General features: G+C 33.1%; 1 protein-coding gene across 2 annotated transcripts in view; it reads right to left on the bottom strand.

Moving 5' to 3' along the window:
* The window catches only part of NCAM2 (neural cell adhesion molecule 2), a 419,099-nt gene that overhangs the window by 80,642 nt on the left and 313,133 nt on the right, over positions 1–25,324 (bottom strand). For both annotated transcript variants that reach the window (XM_037161841.2, XM_037161842.2), the window contains exons 10-11: positions 8,509–8,696; positions 3,497–3,593 (exon numbers count right to left, since the gene is read on the bottom strand). In XM_037161841.2, coding sequence (XP_037017736.2) covers positions 3,497–3,593; positions 8,509–8,696 — 285 coding nt within the window. The remainder of the gene's footprint in view (positions 1–3,496; positions 3,594–8,508; positions 8,697–25,324) is intronic.

Genomic DNA, 25,324 nt, shown 5'->3' with positions numbered 1-25,324 from the left:
TAAAGTATATGATTTTCTAACCACTCTGCTGTGCACCTGAAACTAATACAAAATAATAATGAAAGTAAACTTTAATTAAACAATAAAGTCAAAAACACAGTAAGTTCTATTTTGGGTATACATAAAATATTGAAATTAAAAATATAAATTAGGGGAAGAAAATAGAAAATACAAAGATGAGATATGCTTTGAGTGTTTAAAGAAGAAGGACAATCTGGGGAGAGAGCTCCCGTCTGGAATAATGAAGATTGTTTTAGGATATTTGAGTTCACCTTTATATATTTTGGGTTATGGACAGAAGCATGGAAATTGGCTGTGATGAAATCCATCTCTACCATGCTACCAGGATGGTTGCTCATGATAAATGGATCTGGCTGCTTTATGATGAAAAACTCTAGACTTCCCTTGCTGTACACTTGACATAAAAGAATGTAAACATGATGAATGTTTTTAAGATCTATAATTTGATCTCTCACTACTTCTGTATTCACATCACCACCACCAATCTTTTCATACAACATCACCGCCCAGTTCTCCACCAGATGCCTCCTCTCCTCCCCATCCCACCTCTTCACAGCCTGGCACGTCTGTGCAGTGAAGGGAAGGTCCCGTCTTGCCCTTTTCTACATCACTGAACCTGTTTCTGCTCATTCTTTCAGCCTCAACTCAAGAGCTGATACCTGTCTTGAGGGGAAAACTATGTAAAGCATATAACTGCCTAGCCATTATGCTATACCCCTGAAACCAATATAACATAAAACTGGAAGAAAAAAGCCATTACCTCTTGGAAGCTTTTCCCAAGAAATCCAATCAGAATTGCATTTTATGTCCCCAGCCATATGATTCAAACTTCTGTTGAAACCCTTTTCTATTTTACTCTTATTTGTAAAGATCCAGTGACATAGAGTATTCATTTTCAAATTTCCAAACTCAAGAACAGCTCCTGGCACCTACTTGAAACTTACTGTATAAATGCAGAGTGAATGAATTAACAGATTTTTAGGAATTGATGACATCACAGACTCATTGAAAATAATATTCAGCTAGTCTAATTCCACTTGGAGGGGTATGGGGATTACAAAATTAAGGGGATGCCATAGTTTCTGAAGACACGCAGAATGTGTCTTATGGTTTCCAAAAAGCACAAGACGGATTTTTCAAAACTAAATAATAAAACTGATTATGTAAAAGAAACCTGCTTTTAGGTTCGTTTGAGAAATTGCTCACAAATGAACTAAGTTTAACCTGCTTTCCAATTTTATGGAACAAGTTTTGGATAAAATACTTGTTGTGGTATGGGTATAGGACAAGAAGGTGGACTATTATTCCATATCTACAGAATTTTGTTCAATGGACCCAGCTTAACCTCTAGGCAGGTCATGATTCTAAAAAATGAGTTGTATAGGCTTATCCACGACTTAGGTGAAAATATAGATGACTGCTTCATGATATTTGTGGATTAAATCAATCTTGGAAAGAAAGCTGAAACATTGAATTTGACAGGGTCTTAGTAGGTTAAAAAGATGAGCTCAAACTGACAAGGTGAGATTAAATGGGCTAAGTATAGAGTCCTGAACTGAGGTTTTAAAAAAATCAATTGTCAAGCACAGCAGTTTAATAGCAGTTTTTGTGGAAAAGATGTAGAACAAAACACTGGAAGGAAAATGAAAGTGACAAAATGAAGTGAAATTTTGTATTATTTAACACATACATAGTGTACAGAATAACTGAGGTCACTTTACCATTATCCAGTTTTATTATATGTGGATCCACAATGCCTGAAGGTACCTGTTGTATTTAAAGGGACATCAACAAATTGACTCCTACCCCCAATAAAAGTGGCCATCACAAACTGTAATTTGGCCATAATAGTGGCTAGCTAACATTTGTTAAGCACAACCATGTGCTATTGCTTTAAATGACTTTCCTACCTTAGTCCTCACAAGTCTCACCAGGGAGATCTCAGAATGGCTAGTGGAGCACTGAAAGCCTCGCTAGTAGTGGGGAACTCTCCCCCATGTCAGTGCTGGGTGTGTTCCTGCTGACGGTTCACAGCACAGCCCCTGTCCTAAAACTGCCCAGGGAAAGGTGGCTTTGTCAGAAAAGGGTGTCTGACAAAATTTGTTTAATTTTCTAAGGTTCAGAATTAAAATGAGTAGTAAATTGTTTCTCATCTGTAAAAACAATGCTTCCATTTATTATCAGTGGGTTTTGGTGCAACTCAACACATTTCATTTTCCTAAAATTGAGTTTGCCTATATAATGCTTTTTTTATATGCCTAAATACAGAGTCTTCTGGCCATATTTTTCACTGAGATTGGTTTTCTAATGACTTCATGGTAGACAATAAATATTAGTTTATTTTCTTCCTTCCCTGAATTCTTCCTTTCTTTCTTCCCTCCCTCCCTCCCTTCCTCTTATCTTAACTCGCTCTAATTCTTTGCCTTCTGGCTTTCTTCACTAAAATGCTTTAACACAACCCATTCTCTCCCTTTTTTCCCATTGTAGTAAAGCTTAAATTGGACAATAACAGGTTTTAGAGTCGCATAAAAATTTTCATATTATGAGCTTTAATTTCTTCTGACCTGTACTACTAATGATATTACTTTTGTAAATGTATTTTCATAGTAATAAAATATTTTCAAGTATAATGAAATAAAATTATAGTTATGCATAAGAACTCTACTTAGGCAATGTTTTAAAATATTTCCATGGAAGCTGTTTATAATATTAAAATGTAACATATCATTGGTTTTCTAATATTTATCTACCTAATGTTAGAAGGCAACAAATCAAATTTTTGCATCATTTGAGCTGCACAAAGTATAAAATATGTATTTTTCCAAATTTCTAGTCAGTGTTATATAACATAATGGTGAATTCTATAAATATATATGTATGTTTGTGTATATATATATATATGTGTATATATATGTTATATAGGCAATACAAGTAACTAAATCATAGCTGGGCTTACCATTAAAATAAATTTTACTCTATATGTTATTCCTATATCTTTAAATTTTAGAGGAAGAACAAAATGTTTTTATATATAAAAAATGAGACTTTAAAAAAGTTATATAACCATACATTTTCTATTTGTCTTCAAATTAAGTTTATTATTTATACTTTCTAATTTAAAAATTTAAATGTACTTGTTTTCATTAACTGCCTTCCAAGACGTCTTTTATTTTGAATTTTTGATTGAATTGTTACTGTATTTAAAGTATAATTTGATTTCTTAAGATATGTTTCCTGCTTCTTCCATAAATATTCTACTTATAAAGTTGAAGAAATTAGAATCAGGATTTAAAATCTGTTTTTATTAGTAAATATATTCTCTGTCCTCAATACATGTCAGATAACAACTATTCCAAGTTTTAAGCACTGACTCATTTTTAGAATAACAGCCTGAATCATGTCTTATTAAAGTGCAAAATCTATTTGCTTACATAAATATTCTATGAGGCTTCAGAAATTATTGTGTTGTACTTACCAGCCAAAGCAAGAATGTATTCTTGAAATCTTGTTCCTATACGATTAGTGGCTGTGCAATTATAGCGTCCAAAGTCACTGTCAGATGTAGGTGCAATCTACAATAATTAAAATAATGACATGTTTACAATTTTAAAACAATACCACAGAAGTTTTAAAATAGAATCTAGCATGCCTACCATTTTCATGTATGTTTAACTATTCAAAATTCCTTGACATGGCTTTGTTTTCCTCTATCAAGTGAATATACTGAGTAATATAAACCCTATTAAGATGTAATCCATGGAATTATACTATTCACAGGATCAGGTGAGTACAGTTTATCTATCAATAGATCAAGTAGATTAATGTCATTATTTTGTTTACATCTATTGAATAGAAAATTTGTTAGCTATTCATATGTGTAAAGCTCAAAAAGTAGTAGACAGTTTGAAAAATATATATTCTTCTATCACGACACAGATGAACTTGAAAACAAGAAACTTGTACCATAAGTATGAACTCTTTGTTTACTCTGTTTTAACCTAAGATTAGGCAGAATTAAAGATCAAGGGAGGCTCAAAATATATCGGATATCTTTCACTTATAATATAACTTAACATAAAATATTACTGAAGAGTTAAGATTAATTCTGAGGCCCTGACGTGGTGTGGCTCAGTGGGTTAGGCATCATTCTGCAAATCTAAAGGTCACTGGTTCAAATTCCCATCAGGCCATATGCCTGGGTTGCAGGCCAGGTCCCTGTTTGGGGGATTGATGTTTTGATGTTTCTTTTCCACATTCATGTTTCTCCCTCTTTCTATCCCCCTTCCCACTCTCCAGAAATAAATAAATAAAATCTTCAGAGAAAACTTTCCTGGAAGGTATTCTGCATGAAAACCCTGCTCTTGTGTAGCAATCCCTGCAGACAGGCGTGTTACTTGGTATCTATTAACGGTATGCCTCCATTTCTGTTCAATCCATATCATTCTCTTTCCTTTTAGGGAGATCACAGCTGACCTCGATCCTTACCCATTTGAAATCCATGATTAAGTTAACCTTCTGGGACTCTATTGCTGAACACTGGGACCAACCTTGTAATTTTAATGTACTGAAATTCTGAAGTATCAATTCAGAAAAGAGGTTTGATGAGAGTAATACATAAAATTTTCAACCCAAGTAACTATTATTAAGAGAGAATATGCTTACAACAAGAGATGATGTTAATTTCAACTCTGTCCCAAAAGGGGGAAAATCATTTTGTGGTAATGGGTGGCTATTAACTAAAAGAGCAATTTTGAGGTCCACTGAAGATGGTCTTTGTGAAAGAGCATAAAAAGGCTGTGTCATTCATTTTCCAGTCAGCTGCCCATCTAGGCAAAGAGCATCAGTTTAAGGATTAGAAGTTTTAACAGCTCCTATATAATCACTCTTAAGCTATTAAATATTCATTTTTCTTACATAAAGCTTTTAATAAACCAGGCTAATTTAATTCTAAAATAATTTTACTAGTGAGAAAGGAATTTGACCCCCAAAATGTCTCTATTTTTCAGGCATATGAGAAAGGTATTGTAAATTCTATAAGAAATAATATGTCCTGAATCAGTAGAACAAAGAGTCAGGGCGGCCCTAACAAAAACTGCCACTATTGCACTCCTCATCAAGATTAATAAAGTGACTTAAACATATCAATTTTCATTGGAACAATTTTCAAAGACCTGTTGTTTTTTTTAAATCTGTCTATTCACATATAAAAGATAAAAGGTTTACAGTTAAATCATAAGTAAATAACTCCTTTGCCATGATGTATTACTAACAAGTATAGAAACTAACCCTAGTAGAACATATTAAACACACACACACACACACACACACAGATCTAGACATAACTGGGCCAAATCATGTGCCTCGCAGCACATTTAGTGTATATTAGGAATTCAACATGAAAGTAAAGTCTAACAGTGGGTTTACACCTAATCTCAGAACAATAAATCAATAGAAAATGTTACCAAAGTATCAAATAATGTATTAGGCTAAGTGAAATAAGCCAGGCAGTGAAAGGCAAATGCCATATGATCTCACCTATAAGTGGAACCTAATCAGCAAAACAAAGAAGTGAGCAAAACAGAACCAGAAACACAGAAATAAAAATCTGACAGTGACCACAAGGGAGGGTGGAGGGGGATGATGGGGGAAAGAAAAGAAAAGGTTGTCAAACAACTCATGTCTTTGTCCATATACAAGGACTTGTATAAAGGACTCATGGACAAAGACAATGGGGGGAGGGTTGAATGTGGAAGGTGGGGGTAGGCAGGGCAGGGGTGAGTAATGGGAGAAAATTGGAACAACTTTAATTGAACAACGATAAAATATCAAATAATAAAAAAGGTATAAAATAAAGCATCAATTTAAAACTATTTAAATGTTTTAAATATGCAAATGAGTGCTGACATTTATCCAGGGAATGCTAGGAACATCCACTTAAGACACACTTCTATGTATTTTAATATGCAATTAAAATAATTCAAGTTTACTTGGGCAAAATAGAATACATCAACAAATCTAGTTTTAAATATCAAAGTCTAAGCAGAGAGTATAATGTTAGTAAAAAAACTTGCTAGTCTTTTTCCTACACCTCAAAAGTAGATTTTCTCTATGTATTCCATGGTGGGAAAAACATTTATGTAATAGCATCTTTACTTAAGACAAGAAACAACAACATAGATTATTCAATGAAGAATATTATTCTAAGCATCCTACTAGAAACTTACTGTAACAGTTTTTGTACTGAAAATTTGTCTTATTAGCTCATGGGAATATTTTTTTAAAATAGTTTAAATGACATTTAGAGATGTATTTATCAACTGCAATCCAAAGGAGTTCTAGATTTTTTATATACTTTAAAATTCATACAGTTAAAGTTAAAATGTATATTGAATTAAAGAAAAAGAAACATATTTAAAAATCAGTTTAAGAAATTTATTATTGGCCATTTTATTATTAACCGTAAACTTGATTTTTTTCACATTTTTAATATATTTTCTTAAGCATTAACAATTAGGTTACTATTTAATAATTACTAAACAAAAAGTAATAATAATGTAATAATAAAGTAATACTAACCAATTATGTATGCTAGTAATGCAAATTTAGTACTTATTATCTTTCTTATTGTATTCTATTTTTATCTAGTTTTTAAGTTGTTTTAGTTATTCATTTTTATGATTTATTTAGGATTTAAATCCAATGATTAAAAATAGTGAACACAAAAATATATATGCTCAAGATTAATACTTCAACCAAAAGATCACCTGGCTATATACAAATTAAACAAAAATTGCTTAGTTTTCACTTTGGGATGGGGAACAATGTGATTTAGGGAGAAGATTAAGTAATGTGGAAGCCTTAAATGAATGAACTATTTGAAGGCCAGATTTATAAATTGTTGCTTGACCTTGATAACGGAGCTTTCCCAGAAACTGAAAAACAGCAAGATAAAATAAAGCAGAAATTAGAGATTTGAAACATGAACTTAAATCTACCTGTTATGGACTGAGTTCCCCTCAACCCCCATAAAATGTGTATGTGGAACTATAATATGACTATGTTTAGAGGTAAGTTCTTTAAGGAGAATCAGAGGAAAGGTCAGGTGGGTGTAGGGCCAGAGGGAACAATAGGAAAACCAAGGTGAGAGGTTCCATTATAATCCATTGACTCTGTCACTTTGATTTCGGACTTCCATTCTCCAGAAATGTGTCAGGGGGTAAAATGTTTCTGTTGTTTAAGCCACCTAGTCTTACTGTGTTTTGGGTGCCAGAGCTCACCAGTACATTGCCCCGCAGCAGTTAAATGCAATGTTGGTTTTTAACTATGGTTAAATTCCTAAAATTTAGTCTAAATCTGACCAAATGTCTTTGTGAAATTGACCTCTGTGTCAATCTGCCAATAGCTAGTTCTAAGGAAGTTACAAAGAAACCAATTTAAATTGATTTAGATGAAGTGTCCTTATCCAAATGTTTGAGAAAATGATGGCTAAACTCTTATCAGCCAAATGTTTCACTAAGTCTAACTGCCAGGTAGAAAAGTTAATACAGCGCCAATGAGGATATCTTTAAATCAACGCAGTGCACATTATCAGATGGTACTTTAAATCATACATTAAAAAAAATAATTAGTGCTCTCTGCTGACCTAGTGTCTGCACTAGGTTGGGCATCAACATGGGGACTTGCAAGGACTCTAGGACCACGGGGTGGCTGAAGGAACAGTGCTAAAGCCCAGGTTGGGAAGGAAAGGGGAATGGAACAATGCACAATGATTTCCTGGGAGGAGATAGCATCTGTTCAGCGATACAAGACTGTTGTAATGAAGATCATTCCCAATTGTTCTGAAAGGATCATAACTTGGAAGGGCTAATGATCATGGTCATAGACAAAAAAAATCTTGGAAAATTGACACAGAGACACAATCTGCAATGAATAAATAAAAAGTACTGTATTCAAACAGAATTTAAAGGCCAGCTACTTGGCAGTACAAAACAACGATCTACCATTGTAACTGTAAAAATAAAATGAAATGAGGCATTGAATGAGTAAATATGTTTCTTTAGAAACTTGTAAAAATATAGCCAGCATATGACATTTTAATGCACCAATCTAAGGAGAAGAAAGTGTCACCATAGAAGCAACACTGAAACTGAAAATTTGCCTCAAGAGCTGCCAAATTATACCCCTACTCTCCCCCCTCATATAATTGTTTTTATTTTCCAAAAATAAACTCATGAAAAATAATGGCTTTTTCCATGCACTCATATTTTCTTGTAAATAGGAAGATATTAATCATTAATGAGCCATAATTCAAATGCATAAAACTTCCTTTTAAGCAAATAAATGTAAAATATATACAATAGGTTTACATATATTTCACAGTATAACCATACTATTATATGTATACATTAAGATCTTTAAACATATTCTAAAATAGTAGATAATGGCTAAAATAGCACAATTTATTGATATATATGCATGAAGACTTACCTCCAATATCATCTTTTTCCCAGCACTATATGTCTTTAAATTAGTAGTGTTTTTAGCTGGCAAGACTAATTTCTCTCTTCTCCAATGGACTGATGCTGGTGGATTAGATTTCACATCACAGCTTATATTTATAGGATTTCCTTCCCAAGAGTAATAAATTGTTTGGTTTGATATGAACTTGGGAGCATCTGTAAAGCAATATAATATAATATTTATATACCTTTCCTTTGACATGATCATTTAATTAATATAAACAATAGTTACTTGACTACAAAAAGAAGCCACAAAAGTGCTAACTTCATTTTTGTGTGTGTGTGTTGGCTGTTGTCCTTTTTTTACTTAATAATCTAAAGGAAAAGAGGTCAGTGACTCTGACTAAATAGTCAGGAATTGCATGTTTCATTTTTTAATTTTTCTTGTCGTTCAAGTACAGTCCATTTTCCCTCAACCACTCTCACCTACCCCCACCTTCCACCCTAAATTCTACCCCTCTTTGGCTTTGTCCATGGGTCCCTTATACACATCCTTGATACCCTTCCCATTCTTTCCCCCAGTATCACCCTCCCTTCTTGACTATGGTTACTGTTAGTTTGTTCTTTATTTCAGTGTCTCTGGTTATATTTTCCTTCCTTGTTTATTTTGTTGATTAGGTTCCACTTATAGGTGAGATCATATGTATTTGTCTTTTACGGCCTGGCTTATTTCACTTAGCATAATGCTCTCCAGTTCCATCCATGCTGTCACAAAGGGTAGGAGCTCCCTCCTTCTTTCTGCTGTGTAGCACTCCATTATGTAAATGGACCACTGGTTTTCAATCCACTCATTTACTGATGGGCACTTAGGTTCCTTTCAGCACTTGGCTATTATAAATTGTGCTGCTATGAACATTGGGGTGCACAGGTTCTTTTGAATTGGTGTTTCAGGATTCTTAAGGTATAATCCCAGCAGTGGAAATCGTCAAAAGGCAGTTTCACTAATAGTTTTCTGAGGAAATTCTATACTGGTTTCCACAGTGGGTGCACCAGTCTGCATTCCCACCAACAGTGTAGTAGCGTTCCCTTTTCTCCCCAACCTTACCAGCACTGTTGTTTCTTGATTTGGTTATGATGGCCCCTCTGACCACTATGAAGTGGTATCTCATTGTGGTTTTAATTTGCATCTCTTTGATGGCTAGTGATGCTGCGCATCCTTTCATATGTTTCTGGGCCTTCTGTACATCCTCCTTAAAGAATTGTATGCTCAGGTACTTTGCCCATTTATCAACTGGATTGTTTGTCTTCCTGGAGTGAGTATTTTATATATTTTGGACATCAAACCTTTGTCTGAGATATCATTGGCACATACATTTTCTTATACAGTTGGTTCCTTTTTTATTTTGCTGATGTTTTCTTTAGCTGTGCTGATGCTTTTTATTTTGATGAAGTCCAATTTCTTTCTTCTCGCCTTTATTTGTGAAAATATTGCTGCATGGAATATCTGAGATTTTCCTGCCTATGTCCTCCTAATTTCAAATATTTAACATATGACATGAGAACTCATGAAAATATGCCAATTATTTCATCAAATAATTTTAATATTGATATAAAAACTTTCCAAATTTGCAATTATTAAAATATAAACCAATGCTCAGAGTTAAGTTTACTTTTAATATTATGACAAAAATACCCATCCAGTAAATTAATGGCTAGTTATATACTAAAATATGTTTCTGAAACAACCCACATAATAAAAGGAGAGTTTATTATAAAACTTAACAAAATCAGTGTCATATATCATTTTTAAGTCGTGCCTTAGTCATATAAATTCCTTGACAAATATTTTGAAGCAGATTCCTGAAGTATCATTTTCAATTTTTATTAAACCCGAGAAGATTTAATTTAGTCAACAACAGTTAACTGGGAAATTTAGCAGTTTCTATGATAATCTATCCATTTTCAGGCCCCTACACCAGACCTCTATAATAAAAGTCATGAGAAAATAGATACCATACTTCATCATTTCATTAAAATAACTTAATTATGCAGACTCACAAATATGGGCCTTCATGTTATTCCACTCTAGAAAGCTGACAGAGTACAAATGTCAATCCATTGCAACTTCTTTGAATATCAATCTCTTGACTGTATAATATTTGAGAAAATTCATTATTGTATTTTTTCACTATTTTGTTTCTACATAAACACAATTCTGAATTAAGTGGTAGCTAAACTGATATATAAAGTGGTGTAAAAACTGATTATTGTTGTTACTAATATTAACTATTCAGAACTTAATACCACTTCATAAATGATCAGTTTGAGTTGTCTAACCTTCATGTTTTATTTTATTACCTCCAATTACTTAGAAATAACCTGTATCCAATTTTATTATATCAACCTATTATATATCAGATAAAAACATATGAATTATAATCTATACAACTAATAATCAAGTAATCATCAAACATTTCTTGTTCTATTTAGGATTTATTGTATATTTTTAATGCCAATCTCCCATAGAAGTATGAAGTGCTGGTTAAACGCTTTCCAAAACAGCAAGTTTTTACATTGTATTCTCTTTAATCTTTTCAATAACCTTATAAGGAAAGTGCTATCCTGTTTTAAGAGGGACCTGGATTAAGAGCTATCAAGCTTATTCTAGTAATAAATTACAGGTCTAGGATGGAATCCAGGGTGATTTTAACCAGGCTCCATTATATTTCCATTTAATCCAGAATAAAAATTTTAATTTTCAGTGCTAGCAACATTTTGGTGATTTGGACCCTATCATATATTATTGAGGAAAATACAATGAACACAATGTCTCATGGGAATACAGAGCCTTAAGATCTTTATAATCTCAATTTTGTGATTGAAGCCTAGGTACCTTTCAAAAGAGAATAACTTAAGACATCATCAAAGGTTTATACAGAGGATTCTTAATGAATTATTGTTTTAATAAAAAACTCAAAATAATGAATATTGACTCAAAAGAATACCGACTAACTAAATAGTGATGCCATCTTGGCACCTAAGTGCACTAAATATTTCATAGATGTATTTGCCTATGGTTTTCCCTCAGCTTGCAATGTGCCTGTCCTTCTTGCACCTGCTTGCCTTCAAAACTCAGGTCCACACTCTCTAAACACTGCCTTTCCATAGCCATCAATGGTGGGTCAGATTGCCTGCTTTGTGCGCCCACAGGATCTACGTGCTTCCTCAGAACATGCACAGCCATCAGAAGGATCTGTTTGATGGTCTCTCCACCAAACTATCCGAGTCTCGTGGATTAGGCCATGTCTTACTCACAGTTATATTCTGGATGACTTACACAGTATCAGATGCTGACTTTGTTCTCAAACACTGTGCATCAAATTTGTGGAAAATTAAACAGTTATTTAATTTCCAATGCAACAGATTAACCTGTTTACTTAATCTGACCAAATGTTTTCAAGGCACATGTAAATAAAATGTTCAAGGCCCTAAAAGATTCATTGGAAAATCTAAGAATGTGTAAAAACTTAGGGAAGTAATTTTAAGAAAGACTAACTCTCTGATATTGAAAGCATATAGCTAAGCTTCTATCTATATCTATGTGTACCTATATGTTGTGGACCGCTCTGCCTGGTTTCAGGAATTGTAGCTCTCTGCCCCTTGTGGCTTGAGAATGAGTGAGCCAACTACCTCTGGAATGTGAGTCACAGGAGACAAAGCTTGTCTCTGGTAGCAAACGCTGCCTCAGTTTCCTCCCTGCCCCTAGAGGTTGGTCGGAAGTCAATGACGGGTAAGACCCCTCACAGCAAGGGGCAACCTAAGCCAGACTCGATCACCTGGGAGGCCTTCATGGAAGGACTCAGGGGGCTGCAACAGACAGCAATGGACTTTCGCCCCCCAGTTTTGTCAAAGCCTGAGTCCCCATGTCCTCTGGGAGAAGCGCTTCCTGGCTCTAATCCCCTTAAGCCTGAATACCTGATGGGGAGAGGTGCAGCTCCTTGCCTGGCCAGAGCATGCCCTGGGGAAAAATCTGGCATCACAAAGACTTCCTGATAAACCTGTGAAATCTGCTCTGCTAAGAGTGCTTTCATTCATATGATAAGGGTCCGAGAGGAAATGAGTATATCTCCCAAAGTTTCTGCAGCTCTCTTCCTGACAGACACTGACTCTGAAGCCCTCAGATCTCTTTGTAATGCTATCTACTGTTTGATCCTTGCCTCCCTGTATTCCTGTATATTACAACCCAATAAAAGGCTATGGAAGAGGGTGCTTGGGGCCTTTTCTCCTCAGACAAACTGACCGCTGCGGGCCTTTGTCTCCCCAGAGAAATGGGCCATCCCTCCTCTCCAAGCAGATCACATCATATCTCTGTCTCATTCATTCTCATCCGTGGCACCGAGGGGACCTCTCGAAAGCAGTCGCCCCCACACCTATAAAAGATGTTATTACTGCTTAATATGTACAAATATAATATATTTAACATTACAATATCTTAGGGAGAAGTTTATGAATAATTTATTTGCATAAAATATAGCCCAGTATGAAAATCATACATGTTAATAGAACTCTATTAGCTGACTTTCAGTCTAGTCTGTCCGCAATAAGGCATCTGTGTGCATAAGTATTTATTATAATGTAACCATAAGTTTAAGGCTGCATTTTTTTAATAAAAGAAGCAATTGCCACTAATTGCTGCCTAGGATCTCAGTGGGAATTTAATTCAGAATTACTGATGCTGAATGCAAATGTGCCACAGGCTATACATGCTACAATGAAAGCCACATTAAAAAATGTATTTGTGGGGTGAGGCAACAAAATATTGATATCTCACATCTGCAATAAAGCAAAAACTAGATTCCTGTACATGCTATGTTTTGTAAATATCAAAAGAGTAGTAACACAGTAATACTCCCTGGTGCAAGATGGGCAGACACTGCCACTGAACGACAGGGGTTGGACCACTGTTTGAAGAGGATGTGGCTCTGGGAAAGGCAACACGTGAGGACTTCAGAGTAAGAAACATGTAGCCCTATATTTCTTTGATAAATCAAAATTTGTAACTTTCACAAAACTAGGCTTTTCCAGAAACCTAGTATTTTTTGCACTAGAAAAGCTTTCAAATGTTGCAGAGAGGAAATAAACTTAAAAATAAGGAAAGTCATAGGAGGGAGAAATATAGCATAGACAGAACTGAAGAAAGACCAGAATTTATATAGGGGTGTGTGTGTGTTATCAGTGTATGTATGTGTATGTGTGTATGTATGTATATGTGTGTGTGTATATATATATATATATATATATATATATATATATAGTATCAGTGTGTACATGTGCATATACTGACCTATCTATGTATCTATCTGTCTATTTTTCTATCTATGACAACAAAAAGATAGCCAAGGATGAATCTTCACCTTAAAGCTGCTTTCTTTGCCTAGGTTTCATGTCTGTTTTCTATGCATGGGAGATATTAATTCATGAACTATAAAGGTAAGGACTACGAAGTAATGGAAACATCCCTTAAGGCAATAAATGCCCTCCATGTTCTATTGAAGTCTATTGTAATTTGTTCTAAACACTGCCATCAAAATTTTAATTACAATAAATAGAACTATTAGAAAAAATTTTTATCAGAGAAGAGTACAGAAGGAAAATCAGGTAAATCTAAATAGTGATAAGATAGAAATAAAGATGGGGCAGAAGTAGGTTGAGAGGAAGTAGGAAGAGAACGTTGTGAGGATACACAACAGTGTTTATTCTTGTATTATTATTTATTAATCATTATAATAATTTTCATACAAAAAACTGTAAACCTACTTTGCCCAACCCTGTATGTTATCCACTGGATGATTGAATGGGGAGGTAGAGATAACCTTCAAAAAGTGTCTGGTAACAGTAAGAAGCCAGGAAAGTGACACATACAGTCTCCATGATGAAACTTTAGTCTGGCCACTATAAGCTGTTTTTTTGGCTAGTAGGAGTTGGGGGGGTTCTGTTTTGTCCTTAGATCTCATCCCTGGTCTACATGTCATAATGAATCTGCTAAATCAATTTAGTGAGAATCCTTCCACCCTTGATATCTGATTATTGTTGATATGTGATCAAGTTCCATTTTAGCCAACCTTAATGTCTATGTCCATGACCTGCTTTGAGCAAGAATACTATTAGAATAGGTTAGCAAGAGTCACACTGTCCTTGAAACTTAATCAAGTTCCCCTTAGAAATTTTCCATTCACTGGCTCTTGTCACTCTGTTCACTGGCTTAAATCCCAGGTGTCTTTGTATTTGGAGATGAAGTGAATCTGTTACAATAGTCTTGACTCCTATTGCCACAGACTTGAATAAAGCTGTTCTTCCCATTTAAAAGGTGATAGAATAATTTCCCTTTGACAAAAAAAAGGGTATATCCAAAAAAGGTAATTAAAAGGAAAACTTGTTTGTGTCTTCACTTTAAGTGACAATGCCCAAGACAGATACCAAGCAAACACGACAGTGGGAAGGACTATTGGGTTATTTTCTGTAATTTTCTATATTTGAAGTATTAAAATGATTTTAAGTTCTAATCACAAAATTAGAACTTTACCTAACTAAACTTTCAGACAGGAGAAATGGAAGTTTTATATTTAACTGTGTGCATTCACCAAGTTCTCATTGCATTAAAAAGTGATCTTTGTATTTATAGCATTTACCTATGAACAGAGTTAAATGTGCAACACATTTATGAACAAGGTCATTTTAAGTTATGCAGAATTGGACAGACACAGGAAAGTATAATGTCTAGAAAGGAACACGAAGTTGTCAATAAATCTTTATTCTACATGTAAAAAAGCCCTTGCTCTGGGATGTCTGGGAATTTGGGGCCAGAGTTCAGTCCACCACCTTTCAGCTCTTGATGTTCACCTCCTGCAACAACACTGCTGTGCCAGTTACTCCATTAAAAACTGCAAGTGGATTCTCTGAGAGTCATCTCTATAGGTCATTAATGGTGTGAATCCACTTTGGAATTGTTTGAAATGATTATACCAAGTAATCAGGGAAGCACTTTACTCTGTCCTGTGTATTGTACTTAAGCAATAAAGGAAATGTATCATGCATTTTAGAAGGACTGTGCTGAAAAAGAGCGCACATTTGCACATTCACTTATTTCCAGGCCATGCCAATAAATTGAGACCATTAAAATCATCTCCACTTTTTCTATTTCTATGCTTATGTATGATAAGCTAAGATGTAAAAAGACACGTATTCTGGGACAGAGTAGTCATTTTCCATAGTCAATATTTTATGGCAAGGACCAAATTTTAGCAACATATCCTTGAATAAATGCTGCCCAAAGACTCAGGAGAATTAATCTTACAAAGAAGAAAATAAAATCCCTAAAACTGGAGAGGGGTGAGAAGAAGAGGAAAACAAGAAGAGACAAGAACACGATAAAGTTAATGTATACACACAGAGAAGATTATCATATTTATCTACAAAGAGGCACTGAACCACATAAAGGGTGACATTTGCTTTTCATTAGAATTATATGAACCGTTTGAAGTAATGTTAATTATTGCATGTTTATAAATGCCTCTGGTTCATAGTTTACTACACACACATACTTCCATGCATATATATATATATGTGTGTATATATATATGTGTGTGTGTGCATTATACATAATGAAAATGAAGAATAATCCTTCTTCAAGAAATCTTACTCTAATAAGTTAATATTTTTAAAACTGGGGAATGCACGAGAAGAAATAACATAAGAGGTGTTTGGTAGTGAAAATATTAGGATGTAGAATATCTTTAGGCCCTTAATCTTCTATGTAATGATTATCTGATTAATAAACATGTATATATTACTTTATCGACTCTAAGAAGATGAATTTATAAAACTGGGTATAAAATGAAGACAGGCCTTCAAAATCAAGGAACTATGTTCACTTAGCTGTTGTCACAATGGAATAATCTCTAAAGAGAAATTATTTAGATTTTATTAAATGGCAGCTATGTGGGAAGAGGGCTGAGCAAGAACATTTCAACATGACCATGAATGAATCTCTTATTCAAAGTTTCCAGCATAAGAATAAATAACAAAGTGTATCAGCATCTGAATTGTCAATTTCTCAATTTTGAGGTCAGGAAAGTTCTATTCCAGGCATACTGGGAGACAGACATCACAGAAACTTTTAAGACTGCCTTCAGGCTTGGTGACGAGTCACTTCTGTTGCGATAAATGTGCTTTTTGTTTATTAATTTTTTGCCTTATTGCTGAGACTGAGAGCTGAACATGTAGCCAGAACTCGTCACTATACTCCTGTCATTGTACGAGACATCCTGACTTGATTACTTGTTAGTACAAGCTTTTCACTTTCTCTTGTCATTTCCTCCCAGACTCTGAAGGCTTTTCCCCCCCGGAACATGGTTTATTTGTGGTTGGTACCCGTGACCTGAGTGAAGTCTTACTCCTTGCTGAGGGCTGGCCTGGATTCCAGTGTGCTGTCTGCTCGTGAGAAGGCTGAAGCTGATGACAAAATACAAGCTTGGCAACTAAAATATGAAAATATTTGACCTGGATTTTGAGTTTTATGAATAACAGAAGCAGGGAACTCACTATAAAAACTCAATAAATGTTACCCATTTAGTGAATCAAATCAAAAAGGATGACAAATGATAAGATTTACTAACAATGAAAAATACAGTTAAGTCTTTTAAAGTCTTTTGTCTTTCTAAAACAATATTGGGATTATTGAAATCTGTCTTACATTCTCTCCAAATTATTTATATACTGTTGGAAATATTGTCCTAGTCATCACACTCTGTCATCACACTCTGTGATGCGGTATAAAAATTTAAATATATTTTATTAAATATTAGATTTTTAAGAAACACAAATAATAGCAACAATTACTTTAATGTGTAATAGACTATTCTATTTTAAAAGCTTTGACATTCATTCCTCACCAATAAATCACAGTATAGAAAAATACTGTTCATTTCTCTCCATTGACATTACCACATCCATGTTCAAGGTCATAATCATTACCTCATCAACTTTAGAAGCCCTGTCCTACCTCAATTACTGACCTACCAGTTTCTGTTTTAAGGTCATATTGCTATCTTTTCTAAAGTTTTCTAAAAGTTTCCTAAGACTTCTTAAGCCAAAAGAAATGATGATGGTTTATACAGTTCAACATTAGCTGTTCTATGCATTTTCTCTGGCCTTGTCTCTATTTGGGTTAACTTAATTCCTTAAACTGTAATCACCCTCAGCCTTTCCTCTTCCAGGCCTTTGCCTAGCTGTCTCATCTACCTAATCACTTTTTGATGTATTTCATCATAATGTTGTTGCATATGTTCCACATCCCTCATTAAAGCACAAATCCTCTGAGAATAAGGACAACATTTCCTTTCTTACGTTCTCCACAGCACCTGAATTTATATATTTGCTACTCAGTTTATACTCAGTAAATAATAAAGTAATAAATGAAACCCAGGATAATTACACATTCCAGCTACCAACCCTCCATTTAACAGGAGAGAAAAAATATACAGGCATTCGTTTGACTTTCCCAAAATCACAGAACTTAGGACTTTAATGCAGTGTTAATTCTATAATAATACATTTTCTTTCATAGGCTATTAGTACCTATTTGTGAAGAAGACAGCCCCTTAAATTAGCTAAAAATTAACTGCATGTGTTTTTTTTTAAATATCTAAGATACCTTGATGCTTTGTTCAGTCATTAAATGTTCTCATTTGATTTATGCTGTGGGAAACTACCAAGGGAATAAAAGCTAATATATCCTTTGGCACATTTAGGGATGATTCAATTAATAAGTTCATAGACCCAGTTCTACTGTATGTTCACTCATATGCAGAATCAGCTATGGCAGTTAACTGGATTCAATCCATGTGTCGTGGGAATTCTAATGGCTACACGGAATACTAAATTAGATGTGTGTTTATTGCCAATTTAACCATAGTACTCGATGCGCATTTTCTGTACTAAATTTGAACAACCAAATTATACATGAATCTCAGCATCTTTTATGACCCTGGAGTCCGAAGCATCATTTACATTGAGATATGCCGATAGTGACTTCCTAGCACACGCTTTGACTTTTATTAGTTATATAAGTATTATTGATTATAAAAGAAGTTTCAATATAAGGTGAATGATTTCTCTTTCTACTACTTTTTTCCTTAATTACTTCTGCTCCTTAAATCATACATACAAATATTAATAAAGTATTGTACTACCTAAGGCCATTTTGTCCTCTATTGTTTCATTATATATTGCATTTTCCACAGATAGCTGCAGTATTTTAAATACTATTATTATGCACAATTTCACATGTAAATCTGGACAACAAAGCTTAAGTGAATCTTTCATAAACATTTCCGAATCTTCAAAAGGAGTATTGGCCACAAAGATACAGCAGAGTTAAAATTATTCTGTAAATAACAAAAATATCAGTCTCCTCAGAATCTGATTTAGCTGTAGTACATTTTATAATTTGTGTATTTTGTGTTTATTGATGTGAAACAATATCAGAGTATGTCACTGCATTAAAATTGAAAATAAAACTCTATCAAGTAAAGTATAAATTTTTATGTATTGATGTAATGTCCAAGTCCTTAACTTTATCTATGATAAACACAGTGCCACAAAATTAATTCGTTTCTTAACCTTCCCATTTCTATCAAGCCTTCATGCCTTAAAAATAAATGAAAAGCAAACTAAAACATTTCCACTACTTTATCTTATTTTTTTTAGATTTTATTTATCAATTTTAGAGAGATAGGGAAGGGAAGGAGAAAAAGAGGGAGTGAAACATCAATGTGTGGTTGCTCCTAGCACACCCCATACTGGGGATATGGCCTGCAACCTAGGTGTGTGCCCTGACTAGGAATCAAACCAGTGATGCTTTGGTTCACAGGCCTGTGCTCAATCCATTGAGCTACACCAGCCAGGGACCATTACTTTATCTTAAAGTGAATGGCTGTACATTCTAGAATGCTGCTTATCACATGCATCATGGAATGTCTAGTTCACGACCTAGAAAACAAACAACAAAAACCCTCAGGATTATTGCCTGCATAGTAACAGTAACAACACCATCAGAAATACTAATGACCATGGAGCTAGCTCACAGGGTGCTTGTCACCTGTGGGTGCATATTATGTACTGAAATGTAATCACAATTGCAATATATTAGGCATTATTATTGTCACATTTTACCTTTATCTTTATCACCTCTTAATTGACAGTCTGAAATGCAGGGAAACATGTCACCCTTTTCTACTTCATTTAAGTCTCTTGAATGAAAATTGATAACAACTGTCACATATTTATAACTTTCAAATAACCATAATACTATTTAATTAAACTTAGATCAAAATTGCTTTCTGCTACACTATTGTTTATGTTGACATGTATTTTATTTTTAATATGCATTCGATTAGAATACATTTTTATTTTAAAAAGGTGATCAACTATCATCAAAATTTAATTATTTTTACATGTACAGCAAAATATTGAGCCATAAAAGGAAATTCAAGTTGTGATTGAAAGTGAATCATATGTGGCACATTTTTCAGAGCATTGCACCATAGTAAGCAAAATGAAAAAGTGTACAGCTTCCCTAAAGTGATAGTTTATTGACATGGGTCTCCACTGTTAGTTGGCAATTTCGGGCTAAAACTATGTACTTTTTGTTTATGTTTCTGCATTCCAGGATGAACATACTGTCTAGCATATTTTAAGGGTCAAGAAATATTAATTTAATAAATTAGCAGGATAATAAGGTAAAACAGTTGCCAACACACTGTTATGTACAACAATTATAAAAATTATTTTATAATAAAGTTAATAAATTAAAAAATAGGAGAAGTTAAAATACATAGAAGCAAGAACACAATGAAAATGGTATGAATGAAAAACACATTATATAACACAAATTGAAGGAAGAAAAGATTTTTTAACCTTTCATGTTTATTTTAAAGTGTTTTATTGTCAATTTCATTAAAAGGTAACCAAGTAGTTTCTACACCTATAATTCTAGTTAGACCAACTGAACAAATTTGTAAAAGTGCTTTCAATTTTGCTTACCCAAAATAAAACTCCAGACTTAGAAAAAACACATAAAAGATTTTAGGTTATCTATTATGTACAAAATATCTTTGCAACAGCTTCTGGGGAAACCACGAACATGTGTTTCCTTTTTTCTCCTTCAAAAAAAGAGATGTTAGAAATAATTACATTTGTCTCTGATATTTCATTAGAGTGGAAAAGTTTATACTCATTTTAGGAAAGAACGTGCAATTGTGTAAATCGAGAAATTTTAAATAAAATTTTAAAATATGTGTGAATAGATTCAGATGAAACCATTACCTTGGTTTATTAGGAAATGATCTGGAACTGTTACATACCCTCATTATGGAGAAAGGGCTAAAATAAACACCTTTTCAAAGTAATTAAAATAAATAATCATAAAGAGACATGTTGCTCAGGGTAAAACTATATTTAAATCAATGTTTGCACTGATGAGTTGAGAGTACTGGGAACAAACAGTGATCATGCTATGGAATCCGAGAAAATCACAGAAAAAATAGATGGGTCAAAATATATATTATGGTATTAGGTGGATAATTGCTCTTATAATTTTAGAAGACTTTCTGGCAAGATAAAATAATAGTTTTATTTAAAATGAAATAGAATTATCAATGAATTACATGTAGCTAACAAGGAGTGTTTGATATCCTGCTACACATGAAGCATTTTGAGATAGTGTGATAAAAACTAATAATTTAAAGAGGTGCATTGCTTTTATCAGATAGTCTTCATCTTTATCACAGGGTCAGAAACAGTGTCTCTTGTCAACAATACTGGAGCAGAGAGGACATTTTACTCAGGATGAAATGAATATGAAATAAAGGAATCCATATGGGTAATTATAGTAAGGCAAATGAGCTATGTAGATTGTAAAACTGTGAAGATAGAGAATCAATATTATCTGATCCTAAGGTTCCACTTTAAAATATTGTGATGACATTACACCTTTAAGAGATTTTTTTTTTACCACTGCTCATTTGTATAGTCTCTATACTACATCTGTAATTACAAGTACATTGAATTATATGTTATTTTATAATACTTTCTAAGCTGTTACTTAAGTAGATTCAGCTTCTTCAAGGGCCTGATCTTTCCTAATAGTCCTGAAGAACATATCAGCACCATAAGGTCTGAAGTACTTTTAAACAACATTTGATTTGAGTCAAATGGTATCTATCAGGTTTAAACAAAAATGTGATAAAACTAATAAAATTGATAGCATCTGAGTGTGTGAAAAATGCGGTATTTTGGAATTTCCTGGAAAGTTCATGGAAAGTTCGAGTTAAAAATACAGATAAGCAGTAAACTATTTTACACCTTTCTATTTTAATATTCTATTCTTATTTTTTGGATATGCAGATAAGCTTTGTATTTTATTTCTCTTAGATGCTGTCCTTGAAATTATCATACTGGATATAAAACCTAAATAGTTCCTAGCATTAGAGGCAACTTGCTTCCACAAATGAGCCATCTCTTTTAAAGTTTGAACAGCTTAAATGTATTCTTGAGGCTGGGATGGGAGAAATAAACAAAGAAACTGTACTTGAAAAATAACTAAATAAAATTTTAAAAAAAGAAAGAATCGTAAGATAAAATTTTAATCACAGATATAAAAAGTGTGTCTACTACAACCAAGGAGCTTCTCTAATATCTAAGTGTTTACTGAAATAATTTTCTTTAAATGTTAAAATTATGTTCACATCTTATTTACCATATTTGCCTTAGTAATATGACTGACACAGCAAATCATATTACTAGAATCCCTGTTGAGACTGCAAAACTTAAAGAAAGAATCATGTGACAAAGATTTTTTAATTCTTTAGAGTGCGTGCAAATATGAAAGTGATATGAATCTGTTATACAATTAATTAATATCCCTACATGTTAAAATTTTAATGATATTGATAACATTTATACCACAGGAGAAAATGCATTTCAATATTCCTATTATGTATTATAATACTTCGAATGCAAGGAATAAAAATGGGTGTGGAGATCTTAGTGAGAAAAAAAGTGTAAATGAAAAATTCAGTACTTCTTAACCTGCATTGTTACCATGTAACTGTTAAATTAAATTTATCACATAAAATAATTAAGTCTACTTAATAGAAAATATGTAATGAGTACCCAGTGACAAAACTTAATAATATTCTCATTGTAATCAAACATACTATGTAATCAGCGCTTATTGCATTAAAACACATATCAGGTGCCTGTTATCTCCTTTGTTTTATAAATTGGAACTTTAGTTCAACTCCTGCTTCTTAGTAAGGGTAATTCCTTTGAAATGTTGAAAATGAACTGGCAGGATGCCAAGGAATCTACATAGATGAATTACAAAAGAGGTTGAACGCACACAAAAAAGGCTTAATATCTTTAGCACCTTAAATTCAGTGCTGTTACAGCAAATGTGGTTGGTATCAAATTGTAAATGGCTTCATTCTTTTCCATTCATTTTTAGCCATTACACTGCAGATGTTGGAATCAGACACTAAAGACGGTTCTAATAAAGTTTGTTTTTGTGACATTGTGTAATATCTTCTTCATTTTCTTAATTTCTACACTGCTTTGTTTCAAAGATGCAGAATATAAATATTCTTATCATTTCTAAAGTCAAATATTTATTTATACTAGTAACTTCACATGGTCTTACATGTAAGGTACTGAAAGTTTCATTACTATTTTAAATTTGCTGCTAAATAAAATAGCCTATCTTATAATAACACAGGCTTTAATTACCAAGAAATAAACTTATCAGATACTCGGTATTAATCTTAATTATTAGGTTGCAATAGTTAACCAAAATTTCTGCTAATCTTCATATGATAAAAGTATAAGATTGATTACAAATAGTGGAATTAGCTACATAAAAAAATTTCAAACTTTCCAAACACAATTAAACTAATTGACAAGAAAGATAACTGAAAGTGAAGAGCAGGCTAAATTTTAAATTATGACTATAATTACATACTGCAAATAATTATTTAACTCTAAAACTCCCCCAAAATACTAACTATAGGCAAATGATACCAGTTTTACATCTTCTGTTTTTCTACCACATGAATAAATTTGGCAATTACTGAAATTAAGATGAATATAATTATGTTACTTTCTACTAAAGAATACACTCTTCTTTCACTAATATGTTTATACAACTTCTTAGTTTTACAGTATTATAATTTATCTACTATAAACATTCTTTATCTGATTCAATTTTAATAAGTTATAGTAAGTACCTAGAAGGCAATAACTTCATACATATAAAATAGAGAAGTTAGGCAAATATTTGGGCAAATTAATGTCATGCTAAAGCTAAACGTTATTCTGAAATGCAATGTTAGGAGGGAATGGTGAGCTACACTCCCAACGTAATTTAGTATTGTCCTTGAACTCATTAGCAAATATCATTGTAAAAAACAGAGAACCCTAATTGACATATATGAAGAAATACTGTAGGAATCTAAATTAATTGAAGAGGCAGCTAGACTTCTACAGACACACAGGTAATTTGTAATGGATATTTAAAGGGTATTCATCATGGGGAAAAACCAAAGAAAATGTAAATTGAGCATTCAAGTTCAGTGTTCTGTCTTTTACTCCCATCCCAGTCCGCCTATACTTGAACAACAATTTTTAAAAATTAAAATTAAAAAAAAATTAAAAATTAAAAAATCGAGCATTTGTACATAGGTCAAATCCACAAAAGAACTTTCGTTTGGAGATGTAAAAAAAGATAGAAGAAAATATGTCAATGGAAAACAGATGATTAAATTCTGATAATGTATTTATTAACATTAATGTATAAAACACTTTAGTTTGTTTTACATGAAATGGAGTTTACATTAGTAGAAATTAACCCCTTATAGGTAAAGGGTATTGTTAAAGGCTCTGAACATTAATCTACCTGTAAACTTCAGCTAAAGTTATCTTACCTTTCAATTTAAAATTTGAAATAATTTACATATGTTGAGCATATTATATTTTCTAGAAATATTAAAGTTGGTGTAAAGATAAAAATGTCAAATCACACAAAATTCACTGTACAAAAGACTGATGCACTGAAAAGAAAAAAGGACGCATGTTAGGACTTGGTAATTTAAAACAATCTTTTGTTCAGTCAGTATGATGATTTAGTTGAGGACACATGATTTAAAAAATAAAAATTAAATTAAAACATACAGGAAATCCATAAATTAAAAATTGCTGGACACTGAAACTAAGAATTTAGGTTCTTGTCTCCAGAAACTAAGGAAACCAAATATTTTTTTACGGCTTAATGTTGGATTCAAAACAGAATATAACTCTGCCTGGTGTGGCTCAGTGGTGAGGATTAGCCTGCAAACTAAAGGGTCACCAGTTAGATGCCCGGTCTAGGGCACATGCCTGGGTTGCGGGCTAGGTCCCCAATAGCGGGCGTGTATGAGACAGATACACATTGATGTTTCTCCCCTTCTCTTTCTCTCTCCTTTCCCCTCTCTAAAAGCAAAGAAATAAAATCTTTAAAAACAAAAAGAAAGAAAAAAGACAGGCATAAAAGGCCATACCTTGCCTGCTTAAAAAATAAATATAAATAAATAAAAATATATGCATATATATATGTATAATTTTTTCATAATAGCAATGAGAGCTCTGATAGTCTGTCTCTCCAGCTAATACTAATTAACATCTCTAGAAATAACACACAATAATGACAGAAACAAAAACAGTAACATAACTAAGGCTTCTATAGAATAAACATA

This window comes from Artibeus jamaicensis, unplaced genomic scaffold (genome assembly GCF_021234435.1).
Source record: "Artibeus jamaicensis isolate MK-2021 breed Jamaican fruit bat unplaced genomic scaffold, CSHL_Jam_final scaffold_474, whole genome shotgun sequence".
Taxonomy (NCBI): Eukaryota; Metazoa; Chordata; class Mammalia; order Chiroptera; family Phyllostomidae; genus Artibeus; species Artibeus jamaicensis.
The sequence above is the reverse complement of the archived record's forward strand: the minus strand, read 5'-3'. Positions and strand labels throughout refer to the sequence as shown.